This window comes from Aquarana catesbeiana, linkage group LG04 (genome assembly GCF_042186555.1).
Source record: "Aquarana catesbeiana isolate 2022-GZ linkage group LG04, ASM4218655v1, whole genome shotgun sequence".
In the NCBI taxonomy this organism is placed as follows: domain Eukaryota; kingdom Metazoa; phylum Chordata; class Amphibia; order Anura; family Ranidae; genus Aquarana; species Aquarana catesbeiana.
The window spans coordinates 548,346,666-548,363,335 of record NC_133327.1 but is presented as its reverse complement, the minus strand read 5'-3'; the positions used below and the strand labels follow the sequence as shown (position 1 = coordinate 548,363,335).

Genomic DNA, 16,670 nt, shown 5'->3' with positions numbered 1-16,670 from the left:
AAATGGATACAATCTTTTAAAATTATAGTAGGTTAAAACCTTATGTGGATCACCTTCCTCTAAACAAAACATCAAAAAAAATATGTAGAGTTAACGAGAAATTCTTGCATTCAGCTTGGGTCTGCTAGGTTTCACTGCATTCAGAGGCTCAGTTGGAGAGATTCTGTCAGTTCCTCTCCGGTAAAAAAAAGGTTGTGTACAGGTAAGAAAGTGAGGGGACATCTCTCTATCAGCAACATACTGTACAGAGGTGTAAATTACTTTTTTTTTACATTAAAGTAGAGGTTTTTGACAGGTATTCGACCCCACTTCCAGGACACTGTGCTGCGGCAAGGTCCCTCGGAAGTTCGTCCCCCCACTTCCATCCTTCGCCGCCAGGCCAGTTAGAAAACGCAGCCAAAAGGCTTCACTGCCGGTTTCCCTTACCATGAATGGCGGCGGCAGCACCCAAGAGCAGATCCGAAAATCGGCTGGGGTGCCAACAACGTGGGATCCATGCACAGGTAAGTGTCCTAATATTAAAAGTTAGCAGCTACAGTATTTTTTCCCATTCTTTCTAAAACTAAAATTAGGTTTACCCCTCACTGCCCATGGGTGTTTCCACCAATGGGTGGGAAGAATCAGCCAATCATTTGACCACTGTGGTTGGCTGTCACAATAAAACTAGAAGCTGATTGGTTAATGTGCACAGCTGCACCAGTATCTTTGTGCACCAGTTTTAGTAAATCTCTCCCATTTTATCAATTTTGGCGAATGGACTATGATAAACTGCACATTCTATCTATCTATCTATCTATCTATCTATCTATCTATCTATCTATCTATCTATCTATCTATCTATCTATCTATCTATCTATCTATCTATTTGAATATTATTGTTACATATGAGAATTTACTCAAAGCATATCCATGGTCAAAATGTAAAATCATATATGCATTTAGTAATTGTATTTCTATTATTTCTACACTATTATTACTCTAAATGATTTTGAAGTTTGTAAATTTACTTCCTTGAATCCTGTGACATGTATTCCCTATGCTCTATGAGGCATTGTTGTGTCATACATTTCACAGAGCCTGCCTTCTGAACTACAGAGGTGCTGAAAGGAGGAGTTTCAAGCGGCGGAGTCAGTACAGGAATCACTGTTTGTAGGCAGCAAGGTACCATGGGATATGTAGTCTTAAGAAATCGAAAGCAAACAGCAGAGAAGAAGCTGCAAAGCATGCAGGGACTTCAGGAAGTTATAGAAAGAGATGGCCAGAATACAGACAGAACTCCCAACATGAAAGGTGATTTTTCAAGTAAGCTTATATTGGATTATCAAATACAACTATCATTTGTATTATTATTACAATGCTGATATTATAAAATGAAACTGTTTGCTGTGACCATCTTTTCTTTAAGGAGATTTGTAGTTTATTTATAATATTGATTGGTATTTGATATTAAAATAGACCTATAGGCATTTGTTTTTCCATTTTGGATAGAATTCATTTTTGATAGAAATTTTTTTTGCCATCTGTGCCCCTTTGGGAAGTTTTACCCTCACTCCCGGTCTCATAGTCAAAGCAGAAAGTGAGAGGAAATCCCTGTAAATTAAGGTAATCCCTTGGAGACCCCCAAACCACGAGAACCGCCATCCCCATTGGAAGATTTCCCCTCTACTACTTTTCTGGGGACATCCCAAAATTTGGGATTTTCTTTTACTTTCACTTTCAACGCTAATGATAAACAGGACAAATAGAGAAAGTGAATCTCCCTAATTGGGACTCAGACATCAGTAAAACCTGACAGGTGTTCTAATCACTCTCTACTCTTGGCACGGCTGCGCAAACCGCCGCAGGTGTATGTAAACAGACAGATCCCTGTTCTGTCAGGGAAGTAGAGAGAGATCTGCTGTTCCTAGTAATCAGGAACAGCGATCTCTCTCTACTCCCAGTCAGTCCACTCCCCCCCACAGTTAGAAACACCTCCCTAGGGAACACTTAATACCTTGATCGCCCCCTAGTGTTATCCCCTTCCCGGGCATTGACATTTATACAGTAATCAGTGGCTTTTTTTTAGCTCCGATCGCTGTATAAATGTCAGTGGTCCCAAAAAAGTGTCAAAAGTGTCCGATCTGTCTGCCGCAATGTCACAGTCCTGCTAAAAATCGCTGATCACTGCCATTACTAGTAAAAAAAATAATAATAATAAAATTGCCATAAATAAATCCCCTATTTTGCAGACGCTATAACTTTCCAGCAAACCAACATAAGCTTTTTGCAATTTTTTTTTTTACCAAAAATATGTAGAATACATATTGGCCTAAACTGATGAAGAAATGTATTTTTTTTGGGGGGGGATATTTATTATAGCAAAAAGTAAAAAAATATTGTTTTTTTTTTCAAAATTTTTGCTTTTTTTTTTTGTTTATAGTGAAAAAAATAAAAACCGCAAAGGTGATCAAGTACCAGCAAAAGAAAGCTCTATTTGTGGGGAAAAAAGGACATCAATATCTTTTGGGTACAACGTCGCACGACCGCGTAATTGTCAGTTAAAGCGACGCAGTGCCGTATCGCAAAAAATGGCCCGGTCAGGAAGTTGGTAAATCCTTCCCGGCTGAAGTGGTTAATGTGTTTATTTATATAGGTACATGTTTTAATACTCATTATATAGATATATCATGGTATATAGGTATATAATGTATGGATTGCACTTTGTTTATAATGGCTGGCTGTTTCAGCTCCTTGCACTTTCCAGAGACAAACAATAGGAAAGGGAATGCAGAGAGAAGTGGAGTGCCAGTCTGTCATTTCTGTTGCCACCGGAAAGTGCTCAGAGCAAAGACAAGCAGGGGAGACACTTCTAGAAACATAGGACAAATAATACATGTATGTTATTCCATGGGGGACAGAATAGTGAAAAAAATGCCAAAAGGGAGGGGAGTGACCTGTCCAAACTCATAGCTACATTTAGCAAGCACCTAGCAACATAGGGAAAAGTACTACAAGTTCTTTGTGCCAATAGGGGACAGAATTAAAAATGTTATTTTAATGATATGTCTCTAAAGCAAATCTGCAAAATGCCTGCCGTCATTTGAGGTGTGGGAATGCTTTACCTATTCTGTACTTTTGCTTGCACAACATAAACAATATATTGACAAAAGATTTAGAACTTAATTTTACAGAGGTATCCTGTCTGAAAGACATTTACCAGACAGGCCTAGAAAAAACCTAGACGTGCATGAATGTTATGCTGGTTCTATTTCAAGCCCAAGGAAAGCAATGAAAGCTAATCTGCGTGACTTTACATCAACCCTAATGATCATCTTCAGTAAATTTAGAAAGCAATGTACCATTATGAGACACTCTGGGATGCTCTAATGTGCTGTAATTAGGGATGAGTGAACCAACAAAGTATGGTTCGTAGGATATCAGCGAACCCTGAACATAGCTCCCAACCCTTTAGAAACCTATGAGAATAGATGTTACAAAACAGCACAATGTAGTACTTTAAACGTGACTTTTAAAAAATGGGAGGGCAGCAGGAGTGCACCCCCCTCCTTCCTGAACCATGCCAGGCCACATGCCCTCAAAGCAGGTACAGTTCTACCTTGCAAGTGCTACTTTCACCACTAAATGACAGGTCCTTAGCCATCTGGGGTTTGTAAACAAATCAGCCGTATCTGCTCAATGACGTCACCCAGCATCCATGGATGGTTTGTTTACAAACAGCAGCTTGCCAAGGATCTGTCATTTGCGACAGGAGAAGCAGCATGGAAGCATCCTCGTACTGGAGGCCATTGTGGGGGTTGGACAACATCATCAGGTAGCAGGTTATTGTGGCGGCAGGTCATCATGATTGACAGGGATTTACATCACTGGAAGATGTGATAGATGCTGGATTTACATCCCCTAATTTATCCTAAATAAAAAAATTTAAAAAAAAGTTTTAGCTTTAAAGTGTATCTATACCCAACCTTTTTTAAATTTCAGATTACACGTGAAAAGGTTAGAATCCTTGTCAGGTTTTATTGCTATCCTGGGCTCCATTCTGTTCTGGGGACAATGTTTTACCTGACAGGACTTGATGGAAATTTGCAACAGAGACACAGATGACAATAAAAAGCTAACTTTTATTCTAAGATTTCTCTATTTTACTTTATAAAAACATTTTTACTTCTGTCTGTGTTGCTGTTGAAGATATTTTTCCTTACTTCCTGTCCTAGGGACAACATTGTTATCAAACTAGTGACAGTGAATGTATCTAATGGAGCCCCTGCCTTCGTGCATTGAAACCTAAAAGGAGTTCTAATCCTTCTCCTACTCTATCCAAAACAAAAAAAGTTATGAGTATAGACAGGGGCATTGCTAGGTCTACAAAAGATCTGGGGCTAGAGCCCTTAGCAGCGTAGCAAAGAAAGTCATACGCTTGGGGGGGGCATACACATGTATATACAGCAATATACCTGTGTGTGTGTGTATATCCCCAGAGAGCCCCCCACTTACATTGGGGTCCCCAGAGAACCCCCCCTTACATCAGGGTCTGCAGAGAGCCTCCCCCTTCCCTTGCATTAGGGTTCCCAGAGAGCCCCCCACTTACATCAGGGTTCCCAGAGAGCCCCCCCTACATTAGGGTCCCCAGAGAGCCTCCCCCTTACATCAGGGTCCCCAGAGAGCCCCCCACTTAAATCAGGGTCCCCAGAGAGCCTCCCCTCCCCTTGGAGAACCCTGCAGAGACTCGGGGCTATGGGCTACAGATTCGGGGGTATAGCCCCAAAAGCCACACGCTAGCAACGCCACTGAGTATAGATACATTTTAAAAATACATTATATATGAAGATAGTTATACTGCCAGTACACTTTTCTGAATGTTTATATAAATAATAGTGAACATTTACATACTAAGACTGGTTTACTAAAGAAGTTGAGAATCTTCACACAATAAACTGTGTACATTTTTGCTACAATTATCAATTTGTGTGAAATGCAAATTATTGGATTCTTATTTAATCTGCACATGATTGGATAAATGAAATTAAAATTCACACTTTATTGTGTGAAGATTCTCAACTTCTTTAGTAAGTCTGCCCAAAGTTTTCTAGCAAATGTCTTTTGAGTAAAAAACATATTTGTTTTCTACTACTACGTTTTAACCTGTGCAATCACATAATAAAACAGAGATTAATATCTACTGCCTTTATCGTGATTAAATTTGTTAGAAGGCACCATGAAAGCATGATATTTATCTATTTTCTGAATCTGCAATGACGTTTGATAAGGTCTAAATATGTTTACTGCTTTCAAAGTCAATTATGAATACAGAAAATGTTCACAGAGGAACACAGAACATTTAATGCAGACATTTTGTTACTACCTTTCTGGCATAGAGATGTTTAATGTACTTTAAAATTGAATACAAATATTAAATCTGTTTAAAGATAGGTCCAAGTTCCATTCTCATCAACCAAAATTACCCCAACCACCATAATGATTCTTGCCTTTTTTTTCTTTCTGTCCTTAATAAACTCTGCTCTTAATAAACTCTTAAGCCAGCCCTAGATGGATCGAATCTCGGCCAGTTCAGCAGGAACTGGCCGAGATGTGAACCATGTATGGGCAGGCTAAATGTACCCAAATTGATCAATTAATCAACTTGGGTACAACCAGCCTGCCGGATTTTTAATACGATTATTACTAACAGCTGGTATAGTCGCTAGCAATAATCACTGTCTTCTCCCAGCGGGGATGGCTTTCCCCACCACCCACTGGGAAAATACAATGGCAGGCCATACACGGAGCAAATTTCTTTCCTGCAACCATGGGTTGCAGGAAAGAAATTTGCTCAATTCCCCCATCAACACAGATAGTGTTGACAGGGGAATTGAGCGCATTTCTGTCCTGCAACCATGGGTTTAGCTCCATGTATGGCCTGCCTTACTCCCAAACTAAAAGACCTGGGACATTCTTCTTTTGCAGTTTTACAGTTAGAAAAAAGGCTCAAATGTGGTTCCTTCATAAACCTAATGTACCTACATCACAAGCATTGGTAAATACAAGCTTTGATAGCAACCTTTAAATGGATATTCTTGAGTATAACATAAAACATCCATTTGAACTTTAAACTGTTGAACTGCACCGGAAAAACACATTACCTATAATTAAACAAGATTCTTTGACATTCCTATAATAAGCTCCACTTAATAATTTAGATTCTCTCCAATTTTATGAAAATATAAAATATTTTTAACATGTTCTTTAGCATGCCAAGTGTAGATCAAAGACATGAATTCATGGACAAATCTGAAATTATAAACAAACCTTTTCCATAAAAGCACCTTCTATAATAGTATGCTCCAAGGTCAATGTACTCTATAATGTATCTCTTCACTTTTTCTCTGTGAATAGGTTGGTTCTCCCTTGGCACTTCAAGAACAGAGACACCAGCATTAGTACAGTGAGAACTGAGTGATGATTCAAATGAACACATTTCACCAGTAGTCAAGGCCAGAGAATTTGCCTTTGAAAGGGCAATTTGTCTGTCATTTTCCCCACCGATCTCATTTCTGAAGTATGGACAATTCAATATAATGTCATTGCTTTTGCCGTCACCTTCATCAGTTTCAGTGGTTTTAGGGTCAGCATCCTCCTTGCTGTCTACAGCAGAGTCACAACTCCCAGATTGGCTTCCAACCATTGATGACTGTGATGCTGCTGAAGCTCCCGTGGTTATATTTTTTCTTTTTGCAATGTTAGCCTGAGTTTCCATAGCTTCATTGACGTCAAACAAAATGCTTTGTACATCATAGTGGGCAAAACTTTTTTCACATATCCACGGATGTATACTCTTTTCAAAGCTACCATCGTCAACATCAAAGGAGCACTTTAAAACATCAGGCTCGCTTGTTACACTTCTCTGCTTCTGAAACAGAGCAGGCTCAAAAGACTGTGTTCTCAAATATTTTTTAAATAACCTGTCTCTTTTTTTCCCAGCCAACAAGGAGCTGTCCAAATAATCCAATTCAGAAATGCTAACAAAGGGACCCCTAGAAATTTGTCCAGGGGTGCGTATACTTGGAGAAACAGTAGGATCGTAATGGAAAACCTCAGAAAATGTAAGTTGCGTCAGATTTGCTTGCTCCATATTTTCCATTCTATAACCTTTAATCATTGCAAACAAGCTGTCTCCATACAAACCCTGCCTGTCTATTGATGATGTACTCCCATATTCTCGATGTAAAGATGCACCAGTGTTTGGATTTACAGCATTTTGGTCAAGAATATCATCTGTATCAGTATCGCTGATAGTAACATCACTGTTACTTCTCTGCCTTATAGGATGTAGCAACCCCCTGTGAGGTGAATGGCAAAAGAAATCCCCATTTAAATATTTCATTTGCAATAATTCTGGATCAAAGAGTTTCTCATCCATATCAGTCTGGTCATTTTTTCCATCTGAACTTAAAGAAATACTCTCATAACTTAATCGAGTTCGGTGTTTTAAAGACATTTTGTTGCATCTTTCTTCTACGGAATCTTTTTTTGGCAGCCATTCAGAAACTTTTGCTCTTACTCCCATTTTGGGCATTGCTGGTGTTCCATTGTTTGGTCCATTAGTATCGACTTTCCCCAAGGCATTTACTGTTGAGGAAGGACCCATAGTGCTATTTACAGTCTTAAATGTTCTTGTAAAAAAGTCATCTGACTGCATGATGTTAAAAGAATCTTGTAATCTTCGCTATATTTGCTACTCTTGTCCAACAAGAAATTACTTATGTTTTATTTACATGGTTATTTCTTTTCTGACACCCATGTAATTTGTAGAATTTTGGCATGTGTGGATTTTCTGAAATATCTTGAGACATTGCTGAGGAAGCTTCTTTTTGTTGGATACAGCATAAAACCTGTTTCAAGAATACAAGAGTAATTAGTTATTTGAAAAGAAAGCATTACATTCTAATTAAAATATTCATGTCAAAACATTTTTTCAGTTCTGGATTGAGTGGTGAAAGAATAAAACCTAACATGTTTTGTAATACTGTGTGCTCTTGGTGCTCTTCATTTTCTGTCCCAGTGGCACCAGTTACCCTCAGGAGAACAAGGGGAATCCTCCCAAAGGGTAAATAAACATAAGTACAACACTACGGTACATCTAAAGCCTCGTACGCACTGCTAGTTTTTTGTTAAGCCCAGCAGGCTGAACGAAAAAAAACCCTGACAGCTCAGGAGGAGCCGCTGTACTAACAATCCTATGTTAGTACAGTGATCTCCCCTGTTATTCTATTGTGTTCTGACAGGAGAGATGACACCCTGCCAAAACACTCTGGTTAGAGAGCACTGGTCAGGAGACAGTCAGCAGATCCTTTTCGGTCATGCCCCTTCGATAGAAGCTGACCAAACAGACTGAATGCAGTACACATGGGCCGTATGTCGGCTGGTTTCTATTGAACCGGCTGATGCCGCCCGACATTCGGCCTGTGTGTACAGGGCCTTAGGCACACAGCTTAACTAAATGTTTTTATTGTTGTCTGGGTCCCTGTGGGAGAGAATTTTCCTTACTTCCTGTTAAAATGGCATCAGTCACCAAGATAGGAAGCGAGGGGGAATTTTGCCAATGTGAATACAAAAAGCAATAAAAATCTGGCAGAAGTTCTGACACTTCACTGATTTATTCAAAAATGTATTAAAAAAGAGGTTTGATGTCCTAGCAGGTTATTAAATAAATATATATTTCAAATAAATCAGTGTAGCACAGCAATTGTGAATATAATTGATAAACAGTCCAAAAGTCCCATAAAATTATGTGAATATATACATTTTTATAAAAAATTGTGAATATATAAATTATAGAAATGCAAACAAAATCTTCAGTGAATATGTGGGTATACTTCTATACTTCGAAGCACCCCATGTCTGCTCTCTTCATGAACAGTGAAAATCCATCACCAGGTGAATGGCCTGCTCACCTCTATATAAAATTAAACTCGCTTCTCTCTTTACACCCCTGGCAAATTTCTCCACTTCTCCTCAGTTAGTAAGAAGCTTATGTTCTCGCGGCTCAGAAAAGGCTCACCATGGACTCAGCTCATATATTAAACAAGGCAAAAGGAACAGATATAGTGGACTACATTTTGACTCTTTATTAAAACCCCGCTTAAAAAAACACACTTACAAGAAGATAAAATACACACGCTTCTCAAAACAGCATCATCCGGCTCACCACCACTAGCAGCGCAACTGTTATGTCACAAGCATGACTCCTCCCCTAGACACGTTGCGCCATGTAATAGGACTTCTTCAGTAGTCTAGCTGGTTATGTACCATTCTAAAATGTCTGATTCTATGCAAGAGATGACCCATCTGTTAAAACCCCTATTTTTGCTAGAATTGCAGATTCCTGGAATTTCCTCTTTGTAAATTTGAGATTTTAGAAGCAGGGGAGTCTCAAGTTCCTAAATCCAGCCATCTGAGAATATTGGAACAGCATACTGTATATCTTAATATATGTTCCCATTTTAATTTACACATATACTATTCAAAAAGAATTATTGACCCACCTGACTTGTCCACACTATGTTTACAGTACAAAAAGATGAGACTAGAAAGCCCAGAGTCAGTATGAATGCCTGCGTAAACTTTCTGCAAAACACTCAAGATTTTTAAAAAAATGTAAATGAAACAGATATTTTTACTTTTGAATATCTGTAATGTCTCCTAGAATGCAGAAGTTCATTCAGTGGCCTTGTGTTTCATGGATGTGTCCACTTAAACATCCATAGTGGGGGAAAACAATACAAATGAACAAAGCTATGATAAAAAGAGCCAGGTGCTGCTGTCTGTGGTGTTAATAACACAATGAAGCACAATGAGCAGCAAAATGTACCATTCAATCCAATTTTTTCACACTGGGAGTAACAGCAATCACTGTACTTTAAGACTGCATGAAAAGTGCTGTTTTTTTTATGTTTTGCCTTACCAAACAATTTACATATATGCATTTCATAAGCAGGTGCTAAATTATCATAAAAAGTGCTATTTAGGATTCTTTATTATAAATTCTTATATAGTCCCAAAATAGTTGAGAACAATGCTGATAAGCAGATGGAGTTTTATCATAAAAAATAATTTTAAAAAATGTGTATTTAAAGCTGAAAAAATATCATTTTTAAAGTAATGTTCCTCTGTTTGTGCATGAGACCAATAAAAATAATTTAGAAACCTCACTGCTTAGTCTGCATAGTTCTTGTGAAAACAGCTGGCATCTATGACTGAAGAAATTAAATGAGCCTGTGATATTTAAATTAATAGTACTAAAATTAGCTTAATCATCACTTCCTATGTGCTTGCATGAAGAACAATGGGTGACTCATGGTAAAAACTGTCTTAGAGGAAAAAAGATGCCTCGGTTACAAAAGACAAAAGAAAAGACCTATGTTAGACAATTCAATTTGTTCTCTTTTTAGGATATAGGTACAATGGAATAGGAATCACTTCAAAGCCATTGCATTCCTAACATTGTATGTAGGAGTTGCAAGGCAGAGAAAGGTGAGGACCAGTATAGCAGAGGGCTAATAGTGGTACTCTGCAGGGACACCCTACACAGTAGCATCAGAAGTAAGGTGAGTTTTAGAAAAAATAAATGAAATATCCAACTTCCTGAGTATCCATGCACTTTTTGAAAGCAGAACATACAGCAGATATACTCCATCTGTAACTAAGATCCATAAAGAGTAAAACATTTTGGTGGCACAAAAAGAAATGTTTTTCTTGATAATTTTTTTAAGGCAATTTTTCTGGTAAATTAAACCATAATTTCTGCCTTCCTCTAGATCAGCGGCATTTACCCTGTTTAAAGTGGTTGTAAACCTCTGACATGAAATTATGAACAAAGCATATCCCTCTATAGTGTGTACTTGTCTCAATCCAGAGTACTGAGTGTCATTTCGGTCTGCTACTCTATTCCTCTGCTACCTGCATGAGTCACTTCTGACAAGTTTTCTGACACCAAAAGAAAAAAGATGATGGGGATGGATCTCCATCATACAGCCTGTGATTGACAGCCTCATCTTTGTGCTGTGTGGAGGGGGTGTGCCCCTTCCCTCCAATCAGCTCTCAGAGCTCTCCTCACTGAGCTCTGAAGAGTGTAATTTCAGCTCTCCGCCCCCATTTTCTGGCAGCTCAGACAAGCTTAAAAAATTCTGAACATTGATCGGATGTAGAGAAGACTGCAGATAAACAGGTACTACTTATATAGAAGAATTTGTTTAATCTATGAGTATCACCTGAGGCCAGTAACTTCACTGGGTATATGCAAGCTTATACAACCACTTTAAGATTATTGACCCCCCAATGGATTGCTCAACATATACCCATACCACCTTAACCAGATTATTAAACACATCATCATTATTAGTCCTAATATGCTAAAACCAGCATAGCATAGCTTGGTTTTAGCTTATATATGGGAGCTTGGAAGAGAACAACTACATGAAATGTTTTATCATATTAATTTATATAAAAACGGCAAACCACAAAAACACTTTGATTTCAGTTTAATAATGCAATAATTTAATAATTTTGCTTCAAGTGTGTTATATTTATATAATTCTGTCTTTTGGACTTCCATGCCCCCCTTCAGTGGTTTCCATATTCCCAAGGGATATGGATACCCATAGTTAAAAAAAAAACCTGCTTTAAATCAGCTAGGGTTTCTGAGTAGGTAAGTGTTTGCATCTTCCTGTATGTCTTTTTCGGACTACAGCTATGCTGAGGAAAGCCAAAATAATAATCAGTGAATGCAGCAACAACTATTAGATGGATATTTTAATATTATGCAAAGCAGAGTCTACATTTTTTTCAGAAAATGGACATTATTGAACATGTAAGATAAAATGGATATCAGATATAAAGAACACTCCATAATGTTAGAATAGTTTTTTTTGACAGTATAACATGACTCTTGGCACAACATGGGTCCTTGTAAAGTGGCTTTTGCTGAGATACTGCTAGTTATTTTCAGATATCTGGCATCACACAGTCTCTAATTCTTTTATCAAGCCAGGCACACCCCATGTTATCTTGCCCTGTGCCACACAGCTCGAATGTGGGGAGATGTTCAGCCTATTATCACACTTATGTTAATCAAGCAATCAGCAGAAAGTGCAAAAGAGCACATGGTCAAAAACAAAGGAATATACTTAAACAAGGGTAAGATGGCCACCTGTGTTCCCTGAATCCTTTGCTCATTAATCAATGTCACAGAAAAATAGGACATAAAACCACAAGGGTCTAAGTATATACAGTAAAACAAATACACACAATGAAAAACAGGAAGTTTTACAATGAATGGTAACATGATTGTAAAAGGAAAGACATAGAAATAATAAAATAAAAAAACATTACACAATATTTGTGACAACTTTACTACAGGCTATGGTGGAACTCTGAAAAAAGTGGAATCTGAGTTACCAGGCAAGGGTAAGACAGTTTAGCTAATGTTTAAAGATAACCATTGCTAAACAAGATATACAAGAAGAGAGGAAAAGTTAGCACACACAGCCAGGGAATATTTCTGATTTGCCTTAAAATTTCCAAGCAGATCTGTATCTCTAAATTAGCAGTTCTCAACGTCATCGAGGCCAGGGCCTGGTAAACTCTTCCAAAGCCTTCAGTAAAATTATCTATATATATATATTATACTAACACGATAAAAGTAAGGAAATACAAAATATTTAATGAAATGCTGGAAGACTCTGGATGGTGCTGAGTGTCACTGTGAGGGGATGGGGGTTTTGAAGGGGATTAATAGACTCTGCAGCAGACTTGGTGGCTCAGTAAGGAATTCCAGAGAAGGCTTGAGGCAACTGTAGGAAATGGGGTCTCGGGGGGTGGCTGTGGGTCTCTCCAGGAGGCTGGAGGTTTTCTGGGGGCACTGTGGTAGACATGGAAATGTCTGGAGGCTCTGCAGCAAACTAGAGGTCACTGCAAGGGGCTGGGGAACACTGTGGAATCTGAGGGCTCTCATGGGGCCTGAGGGCACTGTGGAAGGTTGAGGGGCATGGTAGACCACTTTGGGAGGTTGGGTTACACTATGAAAGCTGGGAGGCACTATGGGAGGTTAGGGAATCTGCAGATGGCTGGAGTCCTGAGGGGATTGAGTAAAAGGCTGAACAGTGGGCCATGATGCTTGAGATGAAAACAGAATGGCGCATGAGAGGGTACCGAAACACACTGATAACACAACTAAAAGTCTATAAACTCCAGGAAGTTTACGTATGCAGCATTAGTGGCAGCTTCCTTGAGAGCGAAGCAGTCTCTGAAAGAACAATGGGGGAAAAACAAGGAGCGCCAAGTGCAGCAGCAGATGCAAATCATGGTTTATTTAAATAAAATCAGCCAAATGGCTACTCACACTAATATAAAGATCAATAGGCATATGACAGTATAATACTGTGGTCACTCAGTCCCTGGTGGATGGTGGTGTGTAGATGTTAACATGAGAGGAGAGGAGAGGAACAACCGGCCGGATATCCATCTTGTCGTCTCTGAACCAGCATAGAACACACTCGGAGTCGCATCGGAAGTGACGTCAGACGACAAGGCGGATGTCCAGCCAGTTGTTCCTCTCCTTTCATCTAATGTTAACATTTACACTCGACCATCCATCAGGGACCCGCTAAGTGACCACAGTATTATACTGTTATATGCCTATTGATCTTTATATTAGTGTAAGTAGCCATTTGGCTGATTTTATTTAAATATACCATCGGTTGCATCTTCTGCTGCACTTAGTTTTTGGCGCACCTTGTTTTTCTCCCATGATGCTTGAGAACCATTGCTCTAAATATTTCAGGAAAGCAGATAATCACAATTCATGGTGTATAGAATCCCCTATACACTTGATAGATCTACAGGAGTATTTTTGAAGAATAATAATAATAAATAATAAGTATTTAAGTATAATTAATTTGCTCTGGATAAATCATCACAACATTTCAGAACTCGGCACCTTTTAGAGGACATGAATACTTTGCCTTTGGACAGCTATTTAGTATTATATTTTTATGTTACTAACATTTCTTGTTTTTGCAAGCATAACATTTTTCTTTGTATCCTAGCTAGGAAAGAAGTAAGACTATTCATTATTTCTATGGATTTGTTATCTGATTCCTCAGTAGCCCATTGCACATATGTTACTGATGGAAACATTCACATCCAAATAAAACTGTACACATCCCATTCCATCCACTATGTTGCTCCCTGCTGTGCACTTTTCTTCTGTGACTTCTTGTTTAAAATGAGTACCAGAGCTGCATTAGTCACTAGACCAGTGGTTCTCAACTCCTGTCCACAGGACTCACTAACAGGCCAGGTTTGCAAGATAACCGAAATACATCTCAGGTGATATCATTTGCTGCTCAGTGATTGCATTATTCTAGTCTGCATCTCCCCAAGGTAATACTTAAAACATGGCCTGTTAGTGGGCCCTGAGGATAGGCGTTGAGAACCACTGCACTAGACAGAGTGTTACCAGGGTCTGTCTAGGAGGCTGCAGCTGGATTTTTAGACCCACACATACAAACTAGGACCAATTTAGGCAGAAGCCAATTAACCCACCAGCATGTCTTTGGAAATATGGGAGGAAACCAGAGTACCCAGAGGAATGCCACACCAGCACAGAAAGAACATGCAAAATGCACGCATCATCCTTTATATTTTAAAATAGCTGATCTCTATCTCTGTCACTGTCAGTAACCAAGAGGCATAAATAACTATTTTTCTTTCTTGCCATAAAACAGCATCAAGTGCCTAGATGGAGAAGTCAACTTGAACTGTCACTTCTAACATATCATACTATGTTAATGTTCCAGCATTAGCAATGAGTTGCTTTCATTTCTTGAATTTATTATTTTGTTAGGATCCCCACTCAAGGGCAAACATTTTTATTCAAAGATGAACACTGTTTTAATCCCACCTGCAAACAGTAAAGTCATGGTTCTGCTCATAGATTCGTTAAATTCTGGTTGGTAAATGCAATTTTTCCCCCTGTACTAAAGCACAGAATTATAGCAAGCTTGATACAAAAAAATAAATAAATAAATACCAGTATAATCACTAATTGTGTTGTCTATTTAAAAAAAATCAGACATTCCAATTCTGAGTAAGGATCACAGGGCATTGAAAATATACTTTCTACTGGACCGTCATGGACTGGTAAGTATAATATCAACTCTGAATCAAGAATTGTGCATTCCACTGAGCAATATACCAAATTACAATAACTTAAAAATGATTTTAGGTCATGAAGACTGACTCTATACTATCATTTCATTATCTTTTCCCATTTCCCTCATGGCTAAATCTATTAATTTCTGCTATGTCACTTTTAATCACTCTCAGTCTCATGTCTGTATTGATTATTATCTCATCCATTTACCTCTGCCACTCAGTTACTGTCTTTTCTGCTTAAAGGGAAACAAGTTTCTCTTTTCTGCTTACAGGAAACCTATAGTGAAATTATTCTCAGCCAGGGTTCTTCCAGAGGTTGCTAGGGGTTCCTTGAGCAGTGGCTGATTGACTTTCCATCTGATGGTGCCTGCATAGTTCTGGGGCCAATGCCAATCGGCAAAGCAGTTGGCATGACACCAATGATCTTTTCAGCTGCCTGTAAGGCTGACAATTTGGACACCACTGTAAGAGGGTTAATCTTCTCACTGACCATCAATGTAAGGGGGCATTTACCCTACTGGCCACCAATGTAAGGGGCATTTACCCTCCTGGCCACCAATGTAAGGGAGCCATTATTCCCACTGACCACCGATGTAAGGAACATTCTTCCGCCTGGTCAACATTTGCAAGGGAGGCATTCTTCTTCCAGGCCACCAACGTAAGGGAGACATTCATCTTCTAGGCCACCAATGTAAGGGAGGCATTCTTCTTCCAGGCCACCAATGTAAGGGAGGTATTCTTCCTGGCCACCAATGTAACAGAAGCGTTCTTCCTCCTGGCCACCAATGTAAGGGAGGCATTCTTCCCCGTGGCCACCAATGTAAGGGAGGCGTTATTCCTCCTGGCATCCAATGTAAGGGAGACATTCTTCCTCTTGGCCACCAATGTAAGGGAAGCATTCTTCCTCCTGGCCACCAATGTAAGTCAGCCCCTTCAAGGATGTGCGTGGTTTGTTGCTCAAAGCGAGATGACAGTGGAAAGAAAATTCGAAAGGAAACCAGGTGATTGTGATGTCGGACTTTGTGCAGTTCCATGTTTCAAAATTGATCATACCCGGGATGTTTACTAAACTAATATGCAGTGTCTAGTATTACAATGACTGGTAATATTGCTTAAGTTTGGACAAATTTGGACACATTTCAGTGTTTTTGATTTGATTACATTATTGAATAAAATGTATTATTATTATATTATTATTATTTGTTATAATTATTTATAGTTATTTATTATATTATAATATATGATTTCATGTTTCAAACTGTATCATACCGGGATGTCTACTAGACTTTTGTTTGGACAGATTTAAGTGAGTTATTCCTAAGAATTACAGGCCAACAATATAAAACAACAAATTTCCATGCAAAACAATGTACCGCTTTGACATTCGAAAATCAGACATAGTCATACCACCAGGGAGGTTAATATCGCTTTAAGAAAAGCTGTTTTAGAGTACTGTTGGT

General features: G+C 38.7%; 1 protein-coding gene across 3 annotated transcripts in view; it reads right to left on the bottom strand.

Annotated features, from left to right (window-relative positions):
• SIPA1L2 (signal induced proliferation associated 1 like 2) overlaps window positions 1-16,670 on the bottom strand; it is a 330,522-nt gene that overhangs the window by 248,699 nt on the left and 65,153 nt on the right. For all 3 annotated transcript variants that reach the window (XM_073627936.1, XM_073627938.1, XM_073627937.1), the window contains exon 2: window positions 6,304-7,886. In XM_073627936.1, the coding sequence (XP_073484037.1) occupies window positions 6,304-7,693 (1,390 nt within the window). In that variant the 5' untranslated portion in view covers window positions 7,694-7,886. The remainder of the gene's footprint in view (window positions 1-6,303; window positions 7,887-16,670) is intronic.